Source organism: Lacerta agilis, chromosome 4 (genome assembly GCF_009819535.1).
Source record: "Lacerta agilis isolate rLacAgi1 chromosome 4, rLacAgi1.pri, whole genome shotgun sequence".
Lineage (NCBI taxonomy): Eukaryota > Metazoa > Chordata > Lepidosauria > Squamata > Lacertidae > Lacerta > Lacerta agilis.
This window is the reverse complement of record NC_046315.1, coordinates 75,980,975-76,006,535: the sequence shown is the minus strand read 5'-3', so window position 1 is coordinate 76,006,535 and position 25,561 is coordinate 75,980,975. Positions and strand designations below refer to the sequence as shown.

Below are 25,561 nucleotides of genomic sequence, written 5' to 3'. Positions count from 1 at the left end.
CAGGCAATACTGTCTTCCAGCACTTTAGAATGCAGTTGCTGCAAGCAGTACCCTGTTGAACACAGGCTCTATCATAAGCCAGTCTAAAAGTTATGTTGAAGAGAAAAGTCTCATGTTTGGACTTGGGGGGTTTCCAACATGAATAAAAGCTTTAAATTCTAATTTGTCTCTCTGCTTTCTAAATTAGGCCAGAAATAATTGTATATCTGTCACATGAAGGACACCCAGTATAAGCATTCCTTTATTCCTTCAGAGAAGTGCTAAACAATCAGATGATGTAGCATGTTTCCTGTTTTCAACTGAAGGTCACAGATGCCAAACTGTTTGTTGCAGCCCTGCTGAGAATTCTGCTATTTGCCTAATCTCTAGGTTTGGCCTGAGGTTCTTCTGAAGTTCCTCCCTGACACATCTAAGTTTTATACTGATTTTCTCTTGAGCGGTTTACCAGATTAATAAGGAGACATTCAAAATACATTCCCAAGTAAAGTTCCCGATGCATAGGTATATAGATCTTTCTTTCTTTCTATTGTAACACAATGGCCAAGTTCAGAAGATCCAATCTTGACTTAACTCAAGATATGCACCAGTTTCATATGAAACAACATGAACCCACACTGCCCCTCCATTCACATGAGCAGCAAACCAACTCAGGACACCAAAGTTAATCATAGATCCCCATTACACATGAAGGGGGAAACTATGGTTAATGGCTTCCAAACAAAGCTGGAATATGGAAGTCAACTTTAAACCACAGCTTCATACTCTGAGCTTGCTTGCAAGCCATTAACCATAGTTTTGCAGTTCAGATGTAATGGGCAGCTATGGTTAGCTATGGTTTCCTGGCTCATGCAAAGGAAGGAATGAAACAGCTGAAGGTGCCTGAAGCTTGCATGTTATCTCCATTTATGAAACCCAAGTTTTTTTATTATCTGAACATAAGCAGAGAAAACGCACACACATCTTATTTTCGTGAACAAGAGCAGTTTTTAATATTTAGAATTTGTAGAGGTTTGGAGCTTTTAGAGTTAACAAGCTCAACCAGGTTGTCCCACCCACAGGAGGAAGAGCGTCACCGGATGCTCTGTGTGCTGTTGTACTGTGTAGTGTGATACTTTCTGTTTCTGTTGTCCGGAGAACGGAGAAGGGAGAAGACGGCAAAATGTCTTGCGTCTCTCCAGGAATGTAGATTTATGCCTTGTAAAATAAAGCTTCTAGATTAGAAAGAAGCCGGACTCTGTTGTCTGTAATATGCTGGCATACACAACCCCGCTGCGTGAGAGAAGATAAGAGAAGATAACTCTGCTGAATAGCACAGGAGACGGCAGCAAGGAGAACGTACAGGAGAGGTACGTGCGCTGAAGGAAGCGTGCCGGGCTCCAAGGTGTACTAAGGTTGGTTTGAAGTGTTTCCAACAATCAAAAACTCTTCAGGTTATGGTCCCATATTTGTGCTTGTTTACGATTCTGGACTGGTTCTGGAGCAGTTCCAAGGATCCAGAACGTGTGTGCCAAGCTGAGAAGTGCCTCCCTGGCTTGGACTGTGATGGAGCATCCAGGGAAGTTTGCTTTGCCAGCAGGAGCATTCAGCAGTCTGCTGAATGGCTCAGGAGCCTAAAACCTGCTGCCAGAGGTTGGAAGGCAGCAGGGAAGCCCAGATCGAGGGCTGCAAAAGCAGTTGTACCTCTCTGGTGAAACCCCCATCTGTGGAGCCGGGTAAGAAGCTACAGATTCGTGAGTACGCTACCCTGGGCAAGATGGAGGGAGCCATAGCATTCCCAGCAAGGAGGAGGGAAGCTTTTGTTTGCAAGCACCTCCAGCCTCACAGCTTCAATGCAGAGGGCTGTTCCCTGAGAGCGTTGATGTTTTGGCCAACGCCTGTGAGGAGGAAGGTCTGGCCAGTGCTTGTGAAGCCTGGAAGAAGACCCTAGCCCAGTTTCACGGGGCTGAGGGACTGGCTGAAGTGGCTTTGGAAAGCTCGCCCCCAGCTCGGCTTATGGCTGTTGTGCAGCAACAGTGCCATGGAAAGCAGGAGGGGGGCCAGATCGCCGTGGGCTTTGCTCCCAGAAAGGGAGGGGGCTGTTTCCAAGTCTGAAGCCAGCGTAAACGCCTTCACTGTGGAGCTGTCTTTTGGCACGTAGCCTGCACCTGGTCTTTTGTTGACGTGCATGGCTGAAGATAAGGCCAAGGACATGGCGTGTGGTACTGGCCATGAGAATCGCAACAGCTCTACCACAGCCCAGGCGGAAGAGGATGCCTACTGTTGTCGTGCAGTTGCCGTGGCAACGAAGGCCAACCCTGGTGGGCTGCGTGTGATGGTTGCCGTCGTCGTCGTTCCTCCTGGTGGACTTGTGAGGAACTGCATATCTTTTTCTATAGAGCAGTTTGGAGAACTGACTGTTGGAGGCAAGAAAAGGCTTGACTTTTTGCTAACAGTCAAGGGACAGATCCAAGGGACAGAACTGGCGTTTTCTTTGGTTGCTGATGTGGCTGTGTATCTGTTTATGTCAAACCTTCTGTCTAATGTTTTTGCTGTTTGCTTTGTGCTTATCACCTGTTCTGATTGCAGGGGCCAGAAGATGCTTCTACGCGTGAAAGGCAGCCAGGACGGGCTGTTTGCTGTTAAGAAGTCTCAATCCAGAACAGGGGGAGGTGGCACTGATGGAATGTTTGCTCAGTGCACCAATGTGCCCGTGCACCACTTATGTTTGTGTCAGTGGTACCAAAGGCTGGCAAGTCGCCACTGGGACAGTGTGCTGAAGCAGCCTGAGTTCTCTGAAGGGTGCAAGTTAAGGGCATGTAACAGCTTTCTTGATTGCAGGGTTTGCAAGGTCGAGGAGTCGACATCCTGCTACCCCGCGTCTGAAAGGGAAACCACGCGTCCCTTTTCCCTGGTTCATGTGGCTGTTTCTGAAGGGATGCCAGAAGCTAACCTGGGGGGAGCGTGTTGTTCTGAGTGTTTGGCTGATGCTTTCTCTCACCACATGTGGTCTGCGTTGCTCAAGGAGGCAACTGAGGCAGCACCACTGGTTGCAGTGGAACAGCAGGTTTCTACTGGAGTAGGCTGTTCCCAGGTCCTCAGTGAGAGGGGGAGTAAGCACAGTGTGACTAACCTGTTTTCTTCACAGGTATGTGGTCTTGCAGAGAGGCAGCAAAGGATGCTGCATGCTGCCACTGAAGACATGCTCTTGGATGCAGAGCTTCCTCAAGGGTTCTGGGTGGAACTGGGTGGTACCAAGGTTCCGAAAGCGTTTTTCTGTGGGTACGAACCCAGCTTGCGTAGCTGGAGGTTAGTTAGCCCAGATAGTGACCAGACCCAGGTTCTAGTCAGCAGGAGTGCTGAATTCTTTGAGCAGAATGGATTGGAACACATCCCTAGAAGCCCTGATGTTCTGGATGGTCCTGTCAGTGCTGGACAGGCCAATGCGCCACCTGCTGGTGGCAATGGTCCAGGTGGATCAGCCCCAAGAGGGGGTATTGCTGTGGCTTTAGCACCTGCTGGTGGCTCGGGCCGAGTTCCCGGTCATCACCAGGGTGCAGCGCAGCTAGGGGCAACTCCAAGGCAGCAGCCTGGGAGTGCACCCGCAACTCCTATGTCACGGACTAGGAGGCAGGCCACGTTTGGCGACTCTTTGTGTGGCAACTCTTCTCCAGGAGAGCCTGGCGCAGGTCTCATCCCGGAGCAAGAGCAGGGTTCTTTGGCAGTGAAGCAGGAGCCCAAAGGCGCGCCAATGTCATCCTTAGGTGGTTCAGTTAGGATGCACAGGCGCAGCAAGTCTGTAGGTGAGATGCCTGACGTCAAGGACGTGCAGGTGGAGTCCAGTGCAACTGGAGCAGAGGGAGAATCTGAAGTGGTATCACAGCAGTCTGCACGATCCACTGAAGGGATTCTGCCCGAAAGGTTCACGGCCACTAGCGTGAGTGCTTGTTTGGTTCAGTGTGAACCGGAGAGCCTTGTGAGGGTTCAATGGGTATCTCAGGGTGAGGCCCAGAGATGGCAGGATGCCATGGTAGAGCAGGTAAGCTCAGTGAGGTCTTTGGGTGTGTGCACAACCACGACGCTGTCAGAAGGTCGTTGGGTGTGCAGACTCAAGACGGCAGCAACTGGCGAGTTGCAGTGCGAGGCTAGGTCAGTAGCCAGAGGTTTCACTCAGGAGGAGGGGGTCCATTGTTACGAGGTACTGGACGCGCCCTCTCTCAGAAGCGAAACCACGTGCATGCTGTTAGCGGTCGCGACTCAAAGCAGTTTTGAGACAAGCCACTTTGGTTTGGATGCCTGTTTGGATTCCGACCTGGATGAGGAGAGGTACGAGGTACCTCCGCCAGGGTTCGAGGACAACGGGCCAAATCAGGTGTGGAGTTTGCACGAGGCAATCACTGGCTTGAAGGAGTCAGCCAGAGATTGGTCCTCAGGCGTGCAAGAAGCTTTGAGAAAGCTAGGTGTCAGCCAGAGTTGTGCTGATAGCTGCCTGTTTCTGGCAGGAGTAAGTCCAGAGCAGGAGTTAGTTCTGCAGTCCGGTGCGGACATGCTTTACCTGGTGGAGACCAGGGGACAGGTGCAACGGTTCGCAGAGGAGCTTGGTCAGTCTTTCCAGCTCAGGAACCTAAGCCCTGTTGGTGTTTACCTAGGTGTGCAGGTAGACAGAGCCGAAGACGGTAGTGTCTTGCTCAGTCAGACTGCTGAGGTAGTTCAGTCGTTGAAGAAGTTCAGAGTGTCTGAATGTGCTAGTGTCAGAACACCCATGGAGACGTGTCTAGGTGAGGACAGTCAGACCGGGGAACGCTCTGAGTTCGAGAGCCCCGAGGTGTTTAGGTCAGCTCCTGGGAGGCTGTTGTTTCCTTCACGGTTGAGCAAACCTGACATAGCAGTTGCTGTGGATCTGTTCAGCAAGGTGGCTGCAAATCCCAGCATGCATGCCTGGAATGGCATGGTGAGAGTGCTCCAGAGTTTGCAGGAGACTAAGGAGTTTTGCCCGGAGTTGTCAGCTACCAGTGAGCCCCAGCTCACGCGCTGGTGCGACGGCGGTTGGGCAAATTCCGAGGACAGGAAATCTGTGTCTGAAATGGTTGTACAGTGTGGAGGAGCTCTAGGCGGGCTGAAGTCCCGGTGCCAGAGCCTCATTGCTCGTTCTCGTGCAGAAGCCAGGTACAGTGCGTTGTCAGTGCTTTGCAGGGAACTGGAGTTCTATAGGTGTTTGGTCCAAGAGATCTGCGTTCAGAGTTGCCTGCCCGTGATGGTTTGGGAGGACAACCAACTCTGTTTGTTAGTGGCAGAGTCTGGACAAGTCAAGGCCAGACCCAAACACCTAGACGTTCTCTTTCGAGACGTGTGCGTTCAGACCGGCTTGAAGAAGCTGAAGTACTGTCCTGGTCAGGTGAACCAGAGAGTTGGGTTCACGAAGCCCCTGAGCTTCCAACGTCATGGGGAGTTCTGTGAGGGTTTGTGTGAGGTAAGCTGCAAGCTTACAACGCCCCTGTGTGCGGGACAAGAGGGGGTGTAGAGGTTTGGAGCTTTTAGAGTTAACAAGCTCAACCAGGTTGTCCCACCCACAGGAGGAAGAGCGTCACCGGATGCTCTGTGTGCTGTTGTACTGTGTAGTGTGATACTTTCTGTTTCTGTTGTCCGGAGAACGGAGAAGGGAGAAGACGGCAAAATGTCTTGCGTCTCTCCAGGAATGTAGATTTATGCCTTGTAAAATAAAGCTTCTAGATTAGAAAGAAGCCGGACTCTGTTGTCTGTAATATGCTGGCATACACAACCCCGCTGCGTGAGAGAAGATAAGAGAAGATAACTCTGCTGAATAGCACAGGAGACGGCAGCAAGGAGAACGTACAGGAGAGGTACGTGCGCTGAAGGAAGCGTGCCGGGCTCCAAGGTGTACTAAGGTTGGTTTGAAGTGTTTCCAAACAATCAAAAACTCTTCAGAATTTAAGGAGAAGTTTGGGATCGCAGAGTGCTTTATCCAATTCATCACATTACAATTCTCATGGGAGCTGAGAGTCTGGAGAAGCCAGTCATCAGTGACATCTTGTTAGAGAGGATATGAAACTCCATATTAGAATAAGACTATTGGTGGTTCTAGCTCATTACTATTTACTCTCTCCAGCATGGCGTTCCGAGACTCAGGCAGATAGATACCTGCCCTGTTCCAATACATAATACCTCAGATTCTGGGAAATAAATCTAGAATCTTCAGCATACAAAGTATAACTCTGTCATAAGCTAAAATGATAAAAATGTACAGTGGTGCCCCGCTAGACGAAAATAATTCGTTCTGCGAAAATTTTCGTCTAGCGGGTTTTTCGTCTTGCGGAGCGGCAATGACAGCCGCGCTCCGCAAACCGAAAAAAAAAAAGACGAAAATTTTTCGTCTTGCGAGGCAGCCCCATAGACTTTTTCGTCTTGCGGGGCAGCCTTCCGCTAGACGAATGCCTTCGTCTAGCGAGTTTTTCGTCTTGCGAGGCATTCGTCTAGCGGGGTACCACTGTAATGTGTGCAATGGCTTTCCCATTCAAGTCCACTCTGAAAGTTGGCTATTGGTCATTAATGTCACAACATGACATAAACGGGGGGCAGGGGAGGGAGCTGGAAGCAGATGCTACATCACACATTGCAGATAGCAAAGTGACTATTAAGTCCCTGTGAACACTTCCATAGCCACATTTCAAACTATTTTCCTGAAATAATGAAGAAATAATGGCATTTCTCCAAGCAACAATACATTACACAATTTGACCGCTGTCAAAATGCTGCTGTGACTTCCTAAAAACAGAAACACCTCCTTAAGGAAGGCATCCAAAACTCCACACAACAAATACACAACTACACATTTGATGTTGTTCTATAAATCAACAGCCTTCATTTTCAGGAAAATGAAAGCATATTGGCAAATAACACCATAAATTCCGGGTCATCCATTGCCGTTTCAGGGCCACTCCTCCTCAGTGTGAAAGAGGTACGTTGCTCTTAAGAATGTTGTCTGTTCGCCAACCTGCTTCTCAATTTTTGGATTTGTCACTTATGTTGATTAAGCACAGGAAATGTGATCAAGTGTTTGGGGGCTCCTTGTCTGACTTTGTATTCCTCAGTAAGCAAACAACACCACAATAAAACTGGGTGGGGTGGGGGTGGGCATAGAAAATCAGAGAAGGAACAGGCAGCTCAGCTGATAGTCAATGAAGCGACACTGAATATTTCACTGTTCTCAATTGTCTTTCAATGTGTTGGGTTTCCCAATAAATACAAAACTTCCTTAGGGTGGTAAGGGCAGATTTTGATTTTGATGGGAAAAGGAAGTCCTTGCAAAAATTTCACACAACTATGCTAGATCAACGGGAAACAATTTTTAAATATGCCCCCTACCGAAATATTGCCCCGTATCTGACATAAGGAACTTATGGGGCCTTATAAACTAACTCGCTATGCTGGTCATGGCAATAATTTTAGACATGATGCATTTTTACCTCTTTCATCCTGTTCCAGAATACATGCTGATTTTTCTTTCGTTTTATAGTTTATGTTGCAATACTTGCTGCCTTCCTTCCCCCGCTCCCTCTCCAATTTGGTATCTTACATGCTCTTCAAGTGCCAAAGCAGAACATTCACACACAACCACCCCCCCAATGCATTGCTTTACTATGAAAACACACAATGACTATAGAGATGAATTATCATTTATTTAAGCTGTAAGGCGAATCAAATATTTCAATTACCAATCCCGAAAAGTTTATTGCTTATGATAACAAGAGTTTGAAATTAAGCATCCATTCAGCAATAAGCAGGGCTGACTAATCTCCTTTATCCTTCTTAACAGATAAATTTAAACCATGCAGTTCATAGCATGTTCAAGTAAATTCTTTAATTTTTTTTTTGTAAAATGGTGTTTTAACTTGTTTTTACGTCACAACGAAGTAAGGAAAAATCATGAACACCTTGGTTTTGAATGCAATTTCTTCTTTACCTCTATTATATAGAATTTTCTTTAAACCCACACAAGGCTACTTAAAACTCGACCAATAATTAAAAGCATGCTAAAATATTCATTGTACCCCTAAAAAGAAAAAAAGAATCACAATCCTAGTCATGTGCATTGTCAGAATGCACAGAACTGCTCCTGCTGGGGAACAATTTGGAGGTTATAATTGAATTTTAAAACTGAAGTAGCGGGGGGGGGGGGACACGACCCAACAACACATACCAATAATTGAATCCCTGCGGAAGACATCTCTATCAAAAATGTAAAATGACAGATGACGAAAACTTCGTGGAATTTCACAGAGAAGTCTTCTCCATAAAAGGGACTGTGCAAAACAAAAAGAAATGAGAGTATTTAGAAACAGGAAATCAACAACAAAAGTTCCTGGCCTACGTAATGCAGTTGCCTGGTGATGGTAAGCTGCTCTTGCTGTACTCCCATTCCTCCCCCCTTCCATTTATCCCACTTGCTTCCCTATAGGCTATCAGTGCACAAGGACCCCGCCCCAGATTATCTGTATGCACAGATGGTACTGAAACGGATATGCCACTCTTCCCAACCGCTTTGCATGTTTTAGCCAAGGGAGAGGGGGAAGCAGTATGTCCCCAATGCATTGCCTCCCACCATCAGAAGCCAGCTGCTTCTCCGTCATGCTTCGTCTTCCAATTGAACCCAGCTGCCTTTCCATAGATGTTACGGAATACAAGCATGCATGCATTCTTATTCTTTGCGCTACTGCAAAGGCTGAGATGCAATGCAAAGCGGTTGCACTACACAATATATTTTCATAATTAAAATATTAGCTCCGGTAATTGTTTCTCAATGAAGAAAAACTGAAGACAAGAAAGAGGAATGCTTACACAACCAAAATTTGGCAACTGCGACATATCAGGCCATATCCAATGTGGCAGTTCCAGTGGTGCAATAGACTTCCCAGGGTGCAATGGCGCTTCCCGTTTTGTTTTGGAGGAGAAATGGAAGCCCCACTGCTCCCAGGGAACCCTACTGGATGCGATCTGAAGTGATGCATCACCACATATTTATAATGATGCTCAGTATATTTGAAGTGCTACATAGACAGAAGATAGGACACAATCAGTTAGGTTTAAGAATCAGATATAATTCAGGGACAGACGTAAAACTCCACCCCGACAAGAAAACTGTTAAAGAGTCTCAAATGGCGTTTTTCTTGAATTCTACTAACTGAGGGCAGAGTGGGGAGACAGAGACCGCCACCCCAGAGTGATTATTAACCCCAGGGGCAGATTAATTGACCCCCGTTTCACAATTTTAATGTGAAATAATTGTGCAAAAGAAGACTACAGACTCACGCTCTTGCTGCTAACATATTCCAACAATATGAGGCCCATCAATAAAACCAAAATCATGAATCAAGAAGCAGCTGTTGCAAGTCTGCAAACATGCATTTAAAGTAAACAAATTCTACTGAATAGGTTTTAAAAACTGGCCACGTTTGGGCAACCCTATATGTCGGTTTAAAAGACTGAGAGAAGAACAAGCCATTCGGCCACTCACGTAGTGCCTGCAAACAAACCCAGATGTCATCTGCAGAAACTATGGGCCAACAGCTTTGGAATAATAAGGCTATAAAAAGCCATGGTTTCAAGTTGGCATAATATCATGACTTGTTCTGAAACACAGTTTTCTGGTTCAGAAGAAAAGGGAATAATAATTATTGGCTTATTCGCTCCTGTCATGAGGAGAGGAGTTGCTGGCAGGGTGAAGAGGTGTGTGCCTTGAGTATTCGCCCAAGGTTGCCAAATGCACCTCTGCAGGGAGGGAATTCCACCATTGAGGGGCTACCACATAGAATGTCATATTCCATGTCATATACATTCCAACTTCTAAGGGTGGCAGGACTACCCCCTCTGCTGATCTTACCACCCCAGAGATAGGGAAGGAGGTGGTCTCTCAGGTATTTGGGGCCTAAGCTGTCCTAAAATATATCCTAACTATATACAACCTGAATATTATTTGTAAGCATTGACAGCAGTCAATAAGTTGGAATTGTGTTATTGCACCCTGGAGTGGGGGGCAGGGCACAGCATATATTTTTCAGGTTTCCAGGTTGTTACAGATTTTACAATGATTATATTCACTTGTTTGAAAAGTTTATGCAGCAGAACTGCAAAGAAATGATAACTAGCACTCATTGGGCACAAACTCACATTAACTTGTTTCTGGGAAAATCCCTAAAATTATTGGATGTTCAATGGAATTTAAAAGCGCCTAGCTTTCGCTGCATCATGCCCTTAATTTTAAGCAATATTAATGACCTATCCAAATGAGACCTAGTTTAACACTTTATTGCTTGCACCTTGATAATTCAATTCATCTTTATCAGGATGAAAACTGATGCGCATTTCTGGACAGAATGTTAAATTTCAATTCACAATTTATTTATTCATCTATTCCCCAAGAGAAGGAAATGCACTGCAATGTGACATCTGCTTTGAAGACTGGATATAAGAATAAATGTTGGAATATACGTTTGTGACATAAATGAAAATCAACATCCACTTTATTTTCCATGTGTATATGGACAAGCAAATTAGCAGCAAGTGCAAGCCAGGAATTTCTGCAGGCTTATTTGCAAATCTGTCTTCAATTTGAAAGTTATTTCTCATCTTGATTGTGTCTGTTGCTCTTGTCAACAGCTGTCATTGCCATCATTCACAGAAACTGAAGGAGCTGTGGCTGGAAAAACAGTGAAAAGTTCTTTTCCCATTAAGTTTTTGTATACATTTTTTTTTTTAAATTGATGATCCAGTTTAATTGAAGTATTAGGTGCAATGATAGAAAATGATTAAATATGTGGGTGTAACAGTCTGCATTCCTTAACTGCAAACCTTGTCAGAGTTAATCTTCTAACCCCAGAAATATAATGAAATTTAGCAATTACAGGTAAATCCCACAATTAACTCCTTGCCGGAGTCTATGGAATTACTCTCAGTAGTGAGTGGCTTCTTGTGGCGCCTTAACCAAAATGGTTTCAGAACTTAAACTTTAATAACGCTTAAAACATTTTGCATGACAAGCTCTCTCACAACATTCAGTCTCTCAGACGACAACCATTCACTCCGTTTAGGAGTCATAAAACATTGCATCTAATTCTAAGCTAGAGATTTAAAAAGCAGACTTGATGTTTATTGTGTTACTTGCGTTTGGAATGGAAATGAGGAAGAAAAAAGTGTGTGTGTGTGTGTGTGTGTGTGTGTGTATAGACTAATAATGGAGTATCCCAAACAGAATTGCTTACATGTGGATTTTAAATGTGCTTTAAAAAACAAAGTCATTTAAATGCCACAAAAAAATATTACATCCTCTGACTGATCTACAATGTTTAGAAATGCCTGATTCATTCTCTTGGAACAAATGAAAAGTACTTCCTAGCAACTGTGAGCTACATGCAAATATAAAGAAAATTAACAGGGCTGTGGAAAAGGTGCCTCTGCAACTCAAAGTGTCTATGAGACACTTCCATTCATACACTCATGAGCTCAGTCCAACTCTTGCTAGTGACAAAGCAGCTTCAGTTAGGGGTGCTGATCTATGGTAGAAATCGAGAGATGTATCCTGCCAATTCAAAAGGTCTCAAGCTTCCTCACTGAAGCAGCACCCCCCCCCCCAAAAAAAAAAGTACTGTCCCAAATTCAGGAAGAGCCCTCTGAGGTGGCATTCTTAGAGAGAACAAGGAGGAGGAGGAGAAGAGTTTGGATTTGATATCCCGCTTTAATCACAACCCGAAGGAGTCTCAAAGCGGCTGACATTCTCCTTTCCCTTCCTCCCCCACAACAAACACTCTGTGAGGTGAGTGGGGCTGAGAGACTTCAGAGAAGTGTGACTAGCCCAAGGTCACCCAGCAGCTGCATGTGGAGGAGCAGGGAAGCGAACCCGGTTCACCACATTACAAGTCTACCGCTCTTAACCACTACACCACACTGGCTTTGGGATGTCATTTTTGCCTTTTCACTACATGGACAAGCAAAACAAGGCCGCTGAAACTGCTGTAATGTTGAATCCTAGGTTCCTTACTAAACTGTCAACAGTCAGGTTGCATCATTCTAAAGTGGGGGCATACAAGAATGAATAAAGAACACGAGTTTCACAAAATATACTGCCAAAATTAGAGATGCATGGGCATCCCCATATTTGGCTGAAAAATGATCTTAAAAATTGCAATTATTTCCCCCCCTAATCATGCTGAAGATCCTTGAGACAAGCAGGTCTCGGTGGGCTACGTTTCACCCCACACTTGAACACATTTTTTTTTTTAAGAGCTGCAGATTTATTTGCTCCCAAGTCTCAGACACTGAGAGAAATGCCAGCACCCATTATCGTAAGGTGCAAAAGGCAGCCAACCTAGCATAGCCTGGAGGGAGGGAGGACTGGCCTGGGAGCAGAACGGAGGAAGCCAGCCTCCTCAAGGGGGCTGGGATTGCCTCAGTGCTGCTGGAAATCATTCAAACACCATTTACTTCTAATGACAACCCGTCAAAATATCAAAGGACATGGTGGAATCTTTGAAGCTTTTCTTCTTTACTGAAGCCGAAACAAATCCTATCAGTGGCCAAAAATATCTGCTCAGAGAATAAAATCCTTTTAAATAATAATAATAATAATAATAATAATAATAATAATAATAATAATAAAACACTCTTGAGTGAATTTACCTCTGGACTAGCTCCAGTAAGGAACTCATGTCCTTCCCAAAAGAGCTTCATTATAAACGGGTTAACATTAATTTCTTGTGAGGAGGGAATTAATCTCTTAAAAGAAATTTAGATCAAATGTGAGTGTTTTAATTTTTTGCAAAAATGAGGCTGGTATTCGTTTAAATTTTATTAGCAGCGTTCAAGAGTAATGCAAGAAATGAAACACCATGGTGCACCTATAGCAGCAAAACTGGGTGCCTCCATCTGCCCCAGCTGCAACAAAACATCTCTGTCCCCTATCTACAGCCACAGCAGGCTCTGTAACTCTACAACAGTTCAACTTTACCCCCAAAGGCAAACTCTTCCATTGTCTCCCAAGACAGACGGATACAAACAACAATATAAATTATACATCCTAGTATTTTGAATATACTTTTGCTTTCAGTACTATTTCTTCCCTGCTCATCCAGCAACTTTTGAATTCTGGATCGCCTCAGCACTTCCCATTGCAGAATGAATGTGTGTGTGTGTGTGTGTGTGTGTGAGAGAGAGAGAGAGAGAGAGAGGGGGGGGGGGGGGAACATACACACACCCTTGGATAGCAGGACTGGAAAATCTCAGGTGCTGAGGGGTTATAAAAAAGGAAGGCAGGATGACTAGAAATTTATGAACTACAAAGTGTCTTGTGGCACATTAAAACAGTAACAAATTTATTATGGCACAAGCCTTCGTGGATTAGTTTAAGCATTTTCTCAGCCTCTGAATAGTGATTGCTCCTAAATATTTGATAGTAGCTTCTGGGTATTTGAAATCTTTTCAGCCTTGTTGTGACACACTTTCATAAGCAGTTCACCCGTTGGGCATGATGGTCTGGTTCAGAGCCAAGTAGAACTACTAGACAAAGTGGGAGGCAGGAACCAAAGCTGCTGCTTTTGCAACAGCTTTCTCCGGTATTCTTCTTTTCGCCATAAGAGGACTGACCAGCTACAACGTGAAAGAATACACACCTAGAGAATCAATTTCTGCAGAAGAACTTCACAACATGTGGCAATGTTGATAATTCATATGGGCAAATGTATATATGCTTATTCACAGGAGTTCAATACTGTATTTAGGTATGATTCTACTTAACTTCCAGATTTGGTCCAAGCAGTTTATACAGCCAAAATAAAAGAGACTCTCAATGAAGGAAAGTCTAATTTTATATTATATTATTTGCAACTGGCTTGGCTGATCTATATGGGATGCATTTCATTTGTGAAACCCAATTTCTTGGTTACATCCATCTAGGAGAAGGAAAACTCTTGATCCTTAACCTCCACTTCCTTGCAGGTTATCTTCAGGAAAAGAACAGGCTAAGACAGGGGTCGGCAAAGTTTTTGTGGCGTGGGCCAGTTCACAGTCCCACAGACGCCGCGGTGGGCTGGAGTGTTGTGTGTGTGTGTGTGCGTGCACGCACGCACGCACGCATGCATGCGCAAACGCTATTTCCGGCGCTCCTTCCAGTGTGAAGGAGGTGTGCGCAGCTTCCCATTGGCTGTAGGAGCTTCCTGCAGCCAATGGGAAGCCGGCCAACGTCATGGAAGGAGGTCCCCACTCTGCTCCACGCAGGTTCAGCACAGCGCACGGGAGCCGACCGAGGGGCTCCATGGGCTGGTTAAACGACCCCCCCCCCATGGGCCACAAGCCTTAGGTTGCTGACACCTGGGCTAAGGAGTAAACCCTACACAAATCCAGAGTGGAGTCCCTAAGACAGTTGGATGGCTTCTTGTATGCCTCCTTCCAGCAACTCCTGCAGTCCAGCTGGTGCCAAATGTATTGCTTTCTTTTCCTTTGGACCATATCAGCAAGGCTGAGAGGGGGCTCGTGTCATCTGGGCAGCCCAGGACCTCCATACACACTTGGCCAGGCTTGTGCCCTGGTGAGGTCACTTAGGTGCTTCTAATGCAGTGGTTTGACTTCACCCCCGCAGGCATACTCCACTGGCTCTCTAGACGGACAGATGCCTCTCAGTTCTGGAACCATGCACCATGGCTATCTGCCTAGCTGCAAATACTGAATAAGGATAACCTGATGCCACTATGTACCTTAGAATCCAGGAAGGAGCAATGCAGAAGGATCTAGCATTTCTCTCTCCCACTTCCATTTTTAAGGGTCTTGGGTGGGATTTAGGGTGGGAAAGGGCTGAAGAAACGTGGAATCTTCCCAGGGAAAATGTTAAAAGTTTGCGGTCCGTACAACCCTACACTTAATGACATTCGCAACAGAATGTGCGCTCCTTAAAGCTTTGATTCCAATGAAGAATGCCTAGATGTCTGCAATCTGCCCCAGTGAAGTGCAACATTAAGTAATTACCACTGGTCAGTCACGGCCAAAGTTCCTAAAGGAACTGGAGAACAGATGCAATTTCTGCTATCTGTCCAGGGTAAAACATGTTCTGCTTGAAGGTACCATTCCGCACCACCTTTTGAAGTCAATAATTGGTTAAGAGGTTTGGACCGGAACAGATACCTGTGCTCATCACTAACTTACATCAACAGCTACAGAGAGAGAGGAATGAATCATGTGCTATTGTCAGCCTGCTGTGGAAAATTACTCTTCTGTAGATTGTGGAAGGAAGCATGTATGTCCTCAAGCCACAAAACGTTTTGCCTGCCTGTTAACTTATTGTATAATTATTTACACACCAATAGCAACTTACAGGAAGCTTACAGCATTATTAAAAAAAAAAAGATAGAACATGCTCCTGCTTCATGGAGCTTAGCATCCAACATAAGAAGAAAACATAAGCATTCAACATAAGAGAGAGAAGATTGGCAAGGGATGTGAACAAATATTCACATTCTTTCCTTGGGATGGAGATTCTATTATTTGATTCCTTAAATATAATGTTGAGCATGATGATCCAAATGGTCTCGCCGATGAGTAAACCTTTAACAAAATCTTTTGTTCCCTCTTACTTCACTTTGCAGAGACCTCTTAAACTCACTAAGGTTGTAATCCTGCATGCGGTTAAATCAGCAGGGCATAACTATGCTTAATTGCAGCCTAAATACATTTCAGCGGTTTCTGCAAGTAGTGACAGACAACCTTAATCATCCTTTCCTTTTTTATTCCTCCACCCCACCCTTGCTTGAAAAGGAAAGGATGTTCATTCTGAGAAAGTGGGTCAAGTCAGCTCTCCATTCACCTGCTCTTGAGTTGTTCAAATTCTGTTGTGAGTGTCAGGTGTGGCCATCAAAAAAACTGAAGGGCAGACCCACTTCCTTGTGCCCCACCTCTGCCTAATTCCGTTTTCTCAGTTTCTTTCGTCACTCCCATTTCTCAGCTCACAAGAAACTCAAGAGGACAGAATGCATGTGAGAACTCAATCTGGGGGTTGTATTTTGGGCCAGGAAGTTAGAAGTTAAGGGAAAGTGGGTGGGTCAGGCACAGGTGTAGCTGGGAGAGAGAGAGAGAAAATAAGCACCGTGGACAAGTCATTAGCAGTTGAGAAAGTTATCGCATTCACCATACTATAGCAAAGTTAGATGAAACCTGGGGGAAATTGCTTCAATAAGGGGCAGAGGAGACATGTTGGTGAAAACTGCTGCCTCTGCTGTACACAGATTTCTGCAAAGGCTCTTACAGTATAATCCAGCACATGTCTACATGAAATAATGCTTTGCTCTGTTCAGTGGGGCATACTCTCAGATAAGTGAGCACAGGATTGCCACCTTGAGTTTTGCAAATTTGGTCATCCCTGCCCTTGCTCAGATAGTGGAAAGGGGTATGCTAGAGAGAAAGACATTATGCTGGGGTGGGGGGTGGGGTGGGGAGGAAACATTCCCTGATCGCATCTTGAGAGCTAAATGGGCTTTTGCTAGAAATAAGCACATCATGGTTGCAGAGAAGCTACAATGCACCAGTTTAATGTTATAGGAATGTCTAAAAATAACATTTCCCCCCTTCTTCCCTCCACCCTCAAAGGACTTATTTTCTCAATAGGAAAGGGTTATTGGATTAGTCCAGCAAAGTGACGTCAATGAAGACAATAAACCCTCCTGTGGGCCATTTTAATGATCTTTGAAATGTAAAAATACATGGAGCTTCATCCTCTGAGCAAGAGAGAAGGATTCAATTGTCAAGAGAGTTAAGGATTACTCCTACATGCAAGTAAGATTCACTGAACTCAATCGGACTTTCCTCTGAGTAGACAACTATAGGAGTGCTCTGGAAAAACCTGAAGCATTTACTTGCAAGTTCCATGGATTTTCAACAGAAAAAGTGAAACCGTAACCACTCGACTACACTTCCCTTTGTCACGTCTCTGGCAGCCACCCTCCCAATATCCGCACTTTGGGTGGGGGGACACTTGTAAAGGGGAACCTGCGCCACACAATCGGTGTCCCCCCCCCCATGATGCAAAACCCTGTATACCTGGGTTTTAATATGAGTGCTTATACACAGAGAAGGCTCTTTCTCTACAGATATGCCACACCAATCTGTAGGTGGGGGAGAGGTTGGGAAGAACCAACAAGCACAGCCCCGGTATCCCCCCCACACACAACTGTTAAAAATCACATGAACTGCAACTCCCAAATAAGGCAGCAATTACCATCGCATCTAGTTCAGCCCTACCGAATGGGTTTTCTCAAGAAAATAACACTTTGTGTGTGTGTTTTTACAAAGAAAAATACAAGATTCCAGGATTCTGAGATACTACTAGGCAATTTATACAAGTGACAGTAGCTTCTCCAGAAAGCAAAATGGGGTATCTTGAACTCCAAATAAATGTGCAGCAGAAAACTGCTAGGATACTTTTTAAATTTGAAATAAATGTTGTTACCATAGTGATTTCTCCACTATTTTGGTCCTGAAAACCTCTTCCTGGTCCAGGTTTACAGTACAGTAGCAATCCCTCATCTTGTTTGGCCCTGGATACGTAGGAAGATTTTTAGCTTCTCCTAAAAAAGAAGAAGAAGAGGAAGAAGAAGAAAAAATTAGGGAAATGTATTGGGAGAAACAATGCATGGTTAAATTTTGGAATTCTTAAAATGTTTTCTCACTTGTGGAAGCTGGGACGCAATCATCACCTAAAGGAGATGTTTCTGTTGAATATACCCAGTACTTCAGGCTTTTACTCCTATTGAATATACATTTAAAACGCCTAGTATTGTGGTTTAGCAATGGGATTACAACGGGGAGTTGGATTCAGCCTCTTGTCTAAAACCCCTGAAGAGGTAACAACATTGATAGGAGTGGAGTACAGTAAACCCACAAGTTACGCACTTTTACCTTCCATACATTCAGCTTTACATGCTTGGCAATTAAAAAAAAAAAAAAATTTGAAGGAATTGGGCGTCGAGTGGGGGAGGGGAGAGGGAAGAGTTTGGCAACTCCGCCCGCCATTGAACCCAATGGACTTCGACTATATGCAAATTTGGCGCGATCCCCAGAACGTAACCCCTGCGTAAGTACCTTACTGTACTGTACTCACTTCACACACACACACACAATCTCTGACCAGTTCAAACATTCTCTAAGGCTCTATTGCGTCCCCTCCCATTCACAGATGACAAAGCACACAAGAGTGGGAAGAAGTGAGCCTCTGTTTTTTTAATCAAGTATCTACGTGGAGACATGCATTGTATTAGGTGCATAGCGAGACATAGGAGGTACACACACACACACACACACACACGAGGTAAAATCACATTCGACTGGGAACATAGAATACTGCATGTAATTTTAAAATGCCATCTCATTCTTAAAACTGCACCAGCTACCGCTCTAAACCGTTACTTTTGACAACTGCCAATACTAGGCTATCTGAGCCAACAAAACCACACTCCTTTGCAAGTCTCAGTGCAGCAGCTTATCAAAGCGGCATCAACCACTTCTGCCACAGGAAAAAGTGTAAAAAACGTGGATTTGTACCACGTTTCATAGGACTGGTGCCATTTTGCCTCCACAAGCACAAGGAGCCATAGAGCAGCAGCTTCCATGTCAGAAAGGATCCAGTCATCATGTCAGAAAGGGTCCACTCATCGGTTTGGTGCAGAAGTCAGAAGCCCGTTAGAAAACGAATTCAACTTTCCCTTTCACCCCTTGAAACTTGCAAATGGCTTTCTTTCGAGGAGGAGGAGGAGGAGGAGGAGGAGAAGAAGAAGAAGAAGAAGAAGAAGAAGAAGAAGAAGAAGAAGAAGAAGAAGAAGAAGAATTTGGATTTGATGTCCCGCTTTATCACTACCCGAAGGAGTCTCAAAGCGGCTAACATTCTCCTTTCCCTTCCTCCCCTACAACAAACACTCTTTGAGGTGAGTGGGGCTGAGAGACTTCAAAGAAGCTGTGACTAGCCCAAGGTCACCCAGCAGCTGCATGTGGAGGAGTGGAGACGCGAACCCAGTTCACCAGATTACAAGTCTACCGCTCTTAACCACTATACCACACTGGCTGGAGAAGCCTTTTCTGCTCCCTTGAGGATTTCCAGAAGCAAGTGCTCTATGTTTTATTGAGTTTCTGCAGTAGAGAGAGAGATTATCATCAGGTGACACACAAAACCCAGAATGCTCTCTCTTGATAAGATACCAGGGGAAAGCAGTTTGTGAATGGGCGGGTGAATCTTATTTGCAGCCACGTCTGAATGTGTTAAGATACAGGTCTCCAACTGGAACCATTTAGACGGCAGGCTGGATCCACTCTATGCACTACCACCCAGTTTCAACGAAACTGGAGGAAGGAACTGGAGAGAGACTAGCAACAGCAGCCGATAACTACGACAATAGGCCCAAGTGAGTCAAGTGATACTACCTAACTATGTACAATATCTGCCGTAGATAAGGTGGGGGAAATGTATCTGGCTTGAATTTTAATGAGAAACTATCTATCTTGCATTATTGAGCCAATACCTCCTTATACCATTCCTTTTAGGTTCTACCCAAGACTATAAGTCCTATTTGAGTGTTCTTTTTTACTTGCATGTTAGTAAACATATGGGGGTGAGCATGGGCATGCTGCCAAGCCCCGCCTCCTCCAGCACATCTCTTTTCCCCAGTCAGGGTTTTGGATTGCATGGGGAATTGCCACAAGTAGAGGAGGTTCCCTGCTTCAATGTTTACCTTCAAATTCCAGGAGAGTTGGAACTTGGGAGGAGGGTGACACTAGACTAGAGCTTGCTCCCCTCTTGCACGGTTGTAACCCGAATGCCCAAAAAGGGCTTGCATTTACTTAACTGTTTTGAGAATACGTTTCCATCCTATTCCCCAAAACATTTGAATGAGTCAATTCAAAAGGCCTATGTCAGGTGAATGCTTTCACACTTTTCATCGCAAGCCTGAAACCAGAACATTAGTAAAAGAAAGAGATTAACTTTCTAACAAATGACTGCATAAAAAAAGGAAGTACCACGTCATCTTGAAAAACGAGACAGTCTTTTCAGTAATGTGTGGGAATTTGTCAGTTCTTCAGTGAGATATTCTTGAATGCTCAAGCCATTTCCAGTTTCCATGGATTATTACAGTGATGCTCTGAAATCCTGGAGACCGCCGCCATTAATAAGACCGTCTTGCCATGCAGTGTGAACTGCATAGATGTTGCCTCAGGTGCTCTAGAAAAATTGAAACCAGTGCCCTAGTGTTGGTGAATGCTTTTCACATTGACTTCTCTGCCACAGAACCTGTGTGCACTGGAAAAAAATAATAATACTATGCCAGAGCGGCCCAACTTTTCATACCAAGTACTTTGACATGGAACCCACAGGTTGCACATGGCCTTGTTGCATGCTCAGGGGGCAAGGCAAAGATCTGACCCCACCTCTCTGCCCAAAGCCACCTTCCCAGCTGAGGCACCAGTCTTTGGGAAGGAGAAGCGACGCTCTGGCTGGACCCTACAACCTTCCAACCTCTTTCCCAAACTTGGGAAAGCACTGACTAGGTTTTGGGAAAGAGGCAGGAGGACTTTAGGACCTTGTCAGAGACCTCACAATGGAAGAATGGTGTGATATAAAAGCACAATCAATCAATCGACTAAACCCCTGTGACACAACTGCGACACACAAGCAAGTTCCTTACAAGTGAGGGAAAGGCACTCTGCATGTGCTTAAATGTTCTTATTAAGTCCCAAAATTGGGTTCTGGTGACTTCCGGCTCCATTTAAAAGCCTGGGCTCATATCTTATCCTGGGGTGGATGGAATGCAATTCGGGGAGGGGGGGAAGGGAGAGAATCATATAATAGATATCCAAGAAGTGAATTCTCCTTATAAATCTTTTTTTTCTTTTAATGAATAGCAGGCGGGGAGTTGGATTTTTATGTGTGTCATAGGAAGGCATGAAAGACAAACCCCTGTGTGGCGGAAGCCACACACTAAACCTCATAATTTAATCTGCTTCACTGCATAACAAGGTGCTGGCAGGCAATGCTCACATTAGGAACAGGTCAGTTGAAAATCTAGGGTTCTGGCTGCCGAATCAGTATGCAGATGGCTGTGTGCATGACCTGATTTAGAAACCTAATACTGCCTGCCTTTCAACAGTTAGAGGCTGTGTGTGTGTGCGCGCGCGCACATGCATGCATCCATACACACACATTAAGGATTTTTGCTCTATTTAATATCTAGAAATAAACCACCAGAGATAATCCCAGTTAAGGAAATGCACTAATTTTAATCACAACTCTTATTAAAATGAACCACCATTTTAATATGACAGCCATGGGCAGCCAAGGGGGGGAGGGACACAGGGAGGGGCAGCTGCCCCCCCCCATCAACAAAAATAAATAAAAATACATAGCTAACTGTGGTTCTGCTCCCATCCAACAAAAGGCCTGCACCCCCTAGCAAAATTCCTGGCTAACACCCATGATCACGGCAGATTTTATTTTGCTTCCAAAGGTACACTTCCTGGAATGAAACAAAAAAAGAACTGGGACCAGACAGCATTATATAGGATGTGAACCAAAGCAGCATTAAAGCCAACATGCATAGATTTATTTTTAAATGAAGCACATGTGCATTATCTCTTCGTTTTATTTTCTGTGGCAAGCCACAGTGGGTTTTCCTTTCAATTCTGACTTAATGTTTCCTGCATGTACAGTTGGGAATTGGCCCAAAGGAAGCAAAGGCGGGTAAGGGGGTGGGGGGTGAACTCTGGGCTGCTCAAGAAGTACAATTGCTTAATGTAACAGCACCGTATTCCTAGTAAATGCAATGAAATATTGCTTCTCATGGTCCCCTCTAATGGAGCTCCTTTGCTATCCAAGTTCAGACATACGTGAACCAGTTAAACAACTTGGCCCCCCAGCACCCTATTTTTAACCTGTCATCGGCATTGCCTGAAAAACTGCATGGGGCTTAAAAGCCTCCGCTGTTCTTTCATTTCCACCACCAAGCCAGACCAATAAATATCATTCCAAACTACTCTTTCACAGCTTGTATGCCATTTTAGCATTTCCACTGTTCTTGATATCGACATCTTAACAGCATGGAACAGTGATCTCATTTTCTATTTTCGGTCAGATGTTCTTGTTAGAAGTTTCACAGCAGTGCTTGGCAGCAGTTATTTAAAAAGTGGAGCGTGTTAATTACACGCATAGCATTAAAGCTTGTGAAAATCTTCTCAGTTCATTTTTATGCACACAGATAGATACACATATATTAAGCTTTCCTAATCAGGCATTATCGTGGTCTCTCAGCTTGAAGGCTTTTTTACAGATGCTAATTTCAGTACTTTTAAAGCTCTGGGCTGAGTGAGAACATTTCCCCTCTTGTGTTATCTGATTGCCTAGACTAAGATGAGATGGGCATCTCTCACATTTTGCAATACTTTAAGATTAGCTGTTATGGATGCTAAAAGATAGGGAGTGCACTTTTATCTGGCAATAAGCCCCACTGGACACAAGAGACTTTGTCTAGTTTACTTTGTTTGATATTTATACCCTACTTTTTTCCTATTTAAAAGGGTTGGAGTGGTTTACAACAAAAATACAACAAAAGCACATCAAAGTCACATAATTGGTTAAAAACAAAAAGCAAGAGTATGCTTCTTTAACTAGGTCTTCACAAGAGAGCATTTTGAGTTCTGTAAAAAAAAAAAAATCCTGGTGCCACAACCAAAACAGCTAGGGGAAGAGAGAAACTTGTTCTTGTGGGTATTCACAAGAAAACTGATTTCACTCTGACATTCTTTATACCACGCCTATGAATCCAGAATACCATGACTGGTGCCCAATGCTCCCGAAGAATCAGAAGCAGCTTTTGGGTACCAGGCAGCAGATATTCTTAAGCAAGGATACAAATGGTGGTGATGATTCTGGAAAGCTTAAGGCTGCAATTCTATACACCAGGTGCAAGTGAACCACAACTTGGATCAGCCCCAGCAAGCCAATATTAGGGATGGAAGTTGTAGTTCAGCCACATCTCGGAGGGACGAAGGGTCTCAACATCTGATATAAACTCCTTTCTGGAGTAAGCACCATTTAATTCAATGGAGACTACATCTCAGTAGACATGCATTGGATTGCACTGCTAATGACTTATTTGAGCCCACAATAAATGTCATACGCTGTCTTGCCATTTTATGGTTTCTCTGACTTAGCGTATTAACCACGCTGGTGTCCTCTTGAAGTTGTCTGTGCCTGTCCTAATCTGTGGTGTGCATTCTAGCTAAGCTTTTATTATAGTGGCTTTAAATGATCTTCAAGATCCAGAAGAGATTGGATCCTCCAAGCTCTCCCTTCCAACTTCCTTTTAACTAACCTGCTTCCCCCCCCCCCGAGGTTTCCTCTTTTGGAATTAAATGTGACCATATGAAAGTTATTTTTAGATGAACGGTTTGAGACAGGAAACTTAAGCGTCTACTAATGCATGCCTAAATTTGACATAGATCCAAACTGCAGGCATTCAAGTATTTCTGACTACAGTCCTAGATCCCCAAACTGTCATTTATAAGAGGATGGCGATCAGAAATTTACAGCATAGCTGCATGAGAACAAGAATCCAATCTAGTCCAGTATTCTCTTTCTGAGGTATGAGAAAGATAAAGAACTCAAAATCATGTGATTGCCTTCCTATAACTCTCAGAGGATATCTGCCTCAGAGATGCCAAGCTCCTATCCCCAACTTCATGAAGCTATAAATTTCAGCACATTGCTTTGAACACTAAAGTTGAACCGGCCCCCTCTCTACACAATGACTTCTTTTTGGCGTCCAATGGAGGTTCCCTACATACAGGAATGACAACTGCATATGCACTGGGCTCTGGGACTTGTGTAAGTAAAGCTGCCCATTTTAGAACACGCACAGCGGGGTGGGGTGGGGGGATCATTTCCTTAATGGGATTTTGAGCAGAGCAGCAACGTCCACATTCCTGAGTTCACATCAAATTTAGCAAAACCTGCTCTAAGACAGTAGCTACAAAATCACCAAGTTTAGATCAAAGGCTGTAAGAGTAAGAATACTGTACTTATGAAGCCATACACTGACAGGAAACTACCAAGTCAAGTATCAGGAAGACTTTCTAGACATGATAAAAGCTGTCAAATGTTGCCTCTGCCAGCAATTCTTCTCTTGCTAATTATGCATCCCACCAAATCTGCTCAGAGATGTTTGCATTGAACACTTGATGCTCTCATAGAGAAAGAGCATTTTCTCTAACAGAAAATGCCACAAAAGTGAAAAGCAAGTGAACACCAGACATTATTACCGTATGTTACTAATTGTTAAATTGCTTTTGTTTAAAAAAATAAAAATAAAAAAATTCCCGCAGTTTAGTTAGCTAGGGTTGCCTTGCATCAGGAATTTCTCATACATACCCGGAATACTGCAGTCCAAAGCAGTGTCTGGGTGGAAATCGGCAAAATGTTCGGGAAAATCTGTACATACTGGCAGCGTCCCTTTTGCTGATTTCCCTTAAAAATAGTAGCGCTAAGTTAGCAAACCCTGCTAAAAGGAAGTACCCATATATATGTGTGTGTGTGTGTGGCAAAAGCTAGACATTAAGAGAGCCATACGTATCAGCTTTGTGGTTCTTCTCTTTATGAAGAGAAAGCAAGAGGTATAAACATACACATCTGTACCACAGTGAGGGAAGTCATTCGGTGGTGGCAGGAAGTACTGCTATAGCTAAAGCTACACTGGGCAAACAGTCCAGCTCATTGCTGATCACATCATTTAATGTGGATAGAGTTTTGTAAAGACTGTGTGGGCCAGAGGTGCATCATTTCATAGACCGAGTGCCAACTGCACCAAACTCATAGCACCCATGTGGGTGGGACTCTGTTGCCTTGGTGAGACTTTGGCCATAGTTCTTACCTGATAACTGACTCCCAGACTAGATATATTGGGGTGGGGGTAGGGGGGTTGTCCATACACATGTAACAATTTACTATCTCTCCTGTCCAGTGGCTGCTTTCATTGTATGAAAAGAACATAAGTTTAAAGCTTATAAGCCAATATATGACTAGTCTTGTAAGATATCAATTAATTGCTTCATGCAACTTGGCCCTCCTGGAAAAAAAACCATGTAATCTTGCATTTAAAGACCTATATACTGTAAGATTAACAATGCAATTACATGCATGTCTACTCAGAAATAAATCCCATTGAACTGAACAGGACCTACTCCAGGAATTCATAGTTCCCTGACTATGGAATAAGTGTCCATTGCTATTCACCATTGTTCCATATACCAACCAAATACATCTCCTTTGTGGAGTATTTTTTTTAAAAAATCTTTTTGCCCCCACCCACTCTTGAAGAAACGCAATGTCGATTTTATTTTTTAAAGAGCTGATAAAGTTGAATGTTGACTTGCCCAGATCCACTTATGAGTTTCTCACATCCAAACCCAACAATATACTTTCTTTCCTCATTATTACACCAGCTTTCTAGATGCAACAGGAAATTTCATTCTGAATGCTAATGACATTCATAATGTT

The 25,561-nt window shown here is 44.1% G+C and overlaps 1 protein-coding gene across 1 annotated transcript in view; it reads right to left on the bottom strand.

The window, feature by feature from the left end:
• RASA3 (RAS p21 protein activator 3) overlaps window positions 1–25,561 on the bottom strand; it is a 129,915-nt gene that overhangs the window by 68,690 nt on the left and 35,664 nt on the right. Inside the window, 3 exon segments of the mRNA XM_033147705.1 lie at window positions 8,195–8,275; window positions 8,278–8,297; window positions 17,477–17,594. Coding sequence (XP_033003596.1) covers window positions 8,195–8,275; window positions 8,278–8,297; window positions 17,477–17,594 — 219 coding nt within the window.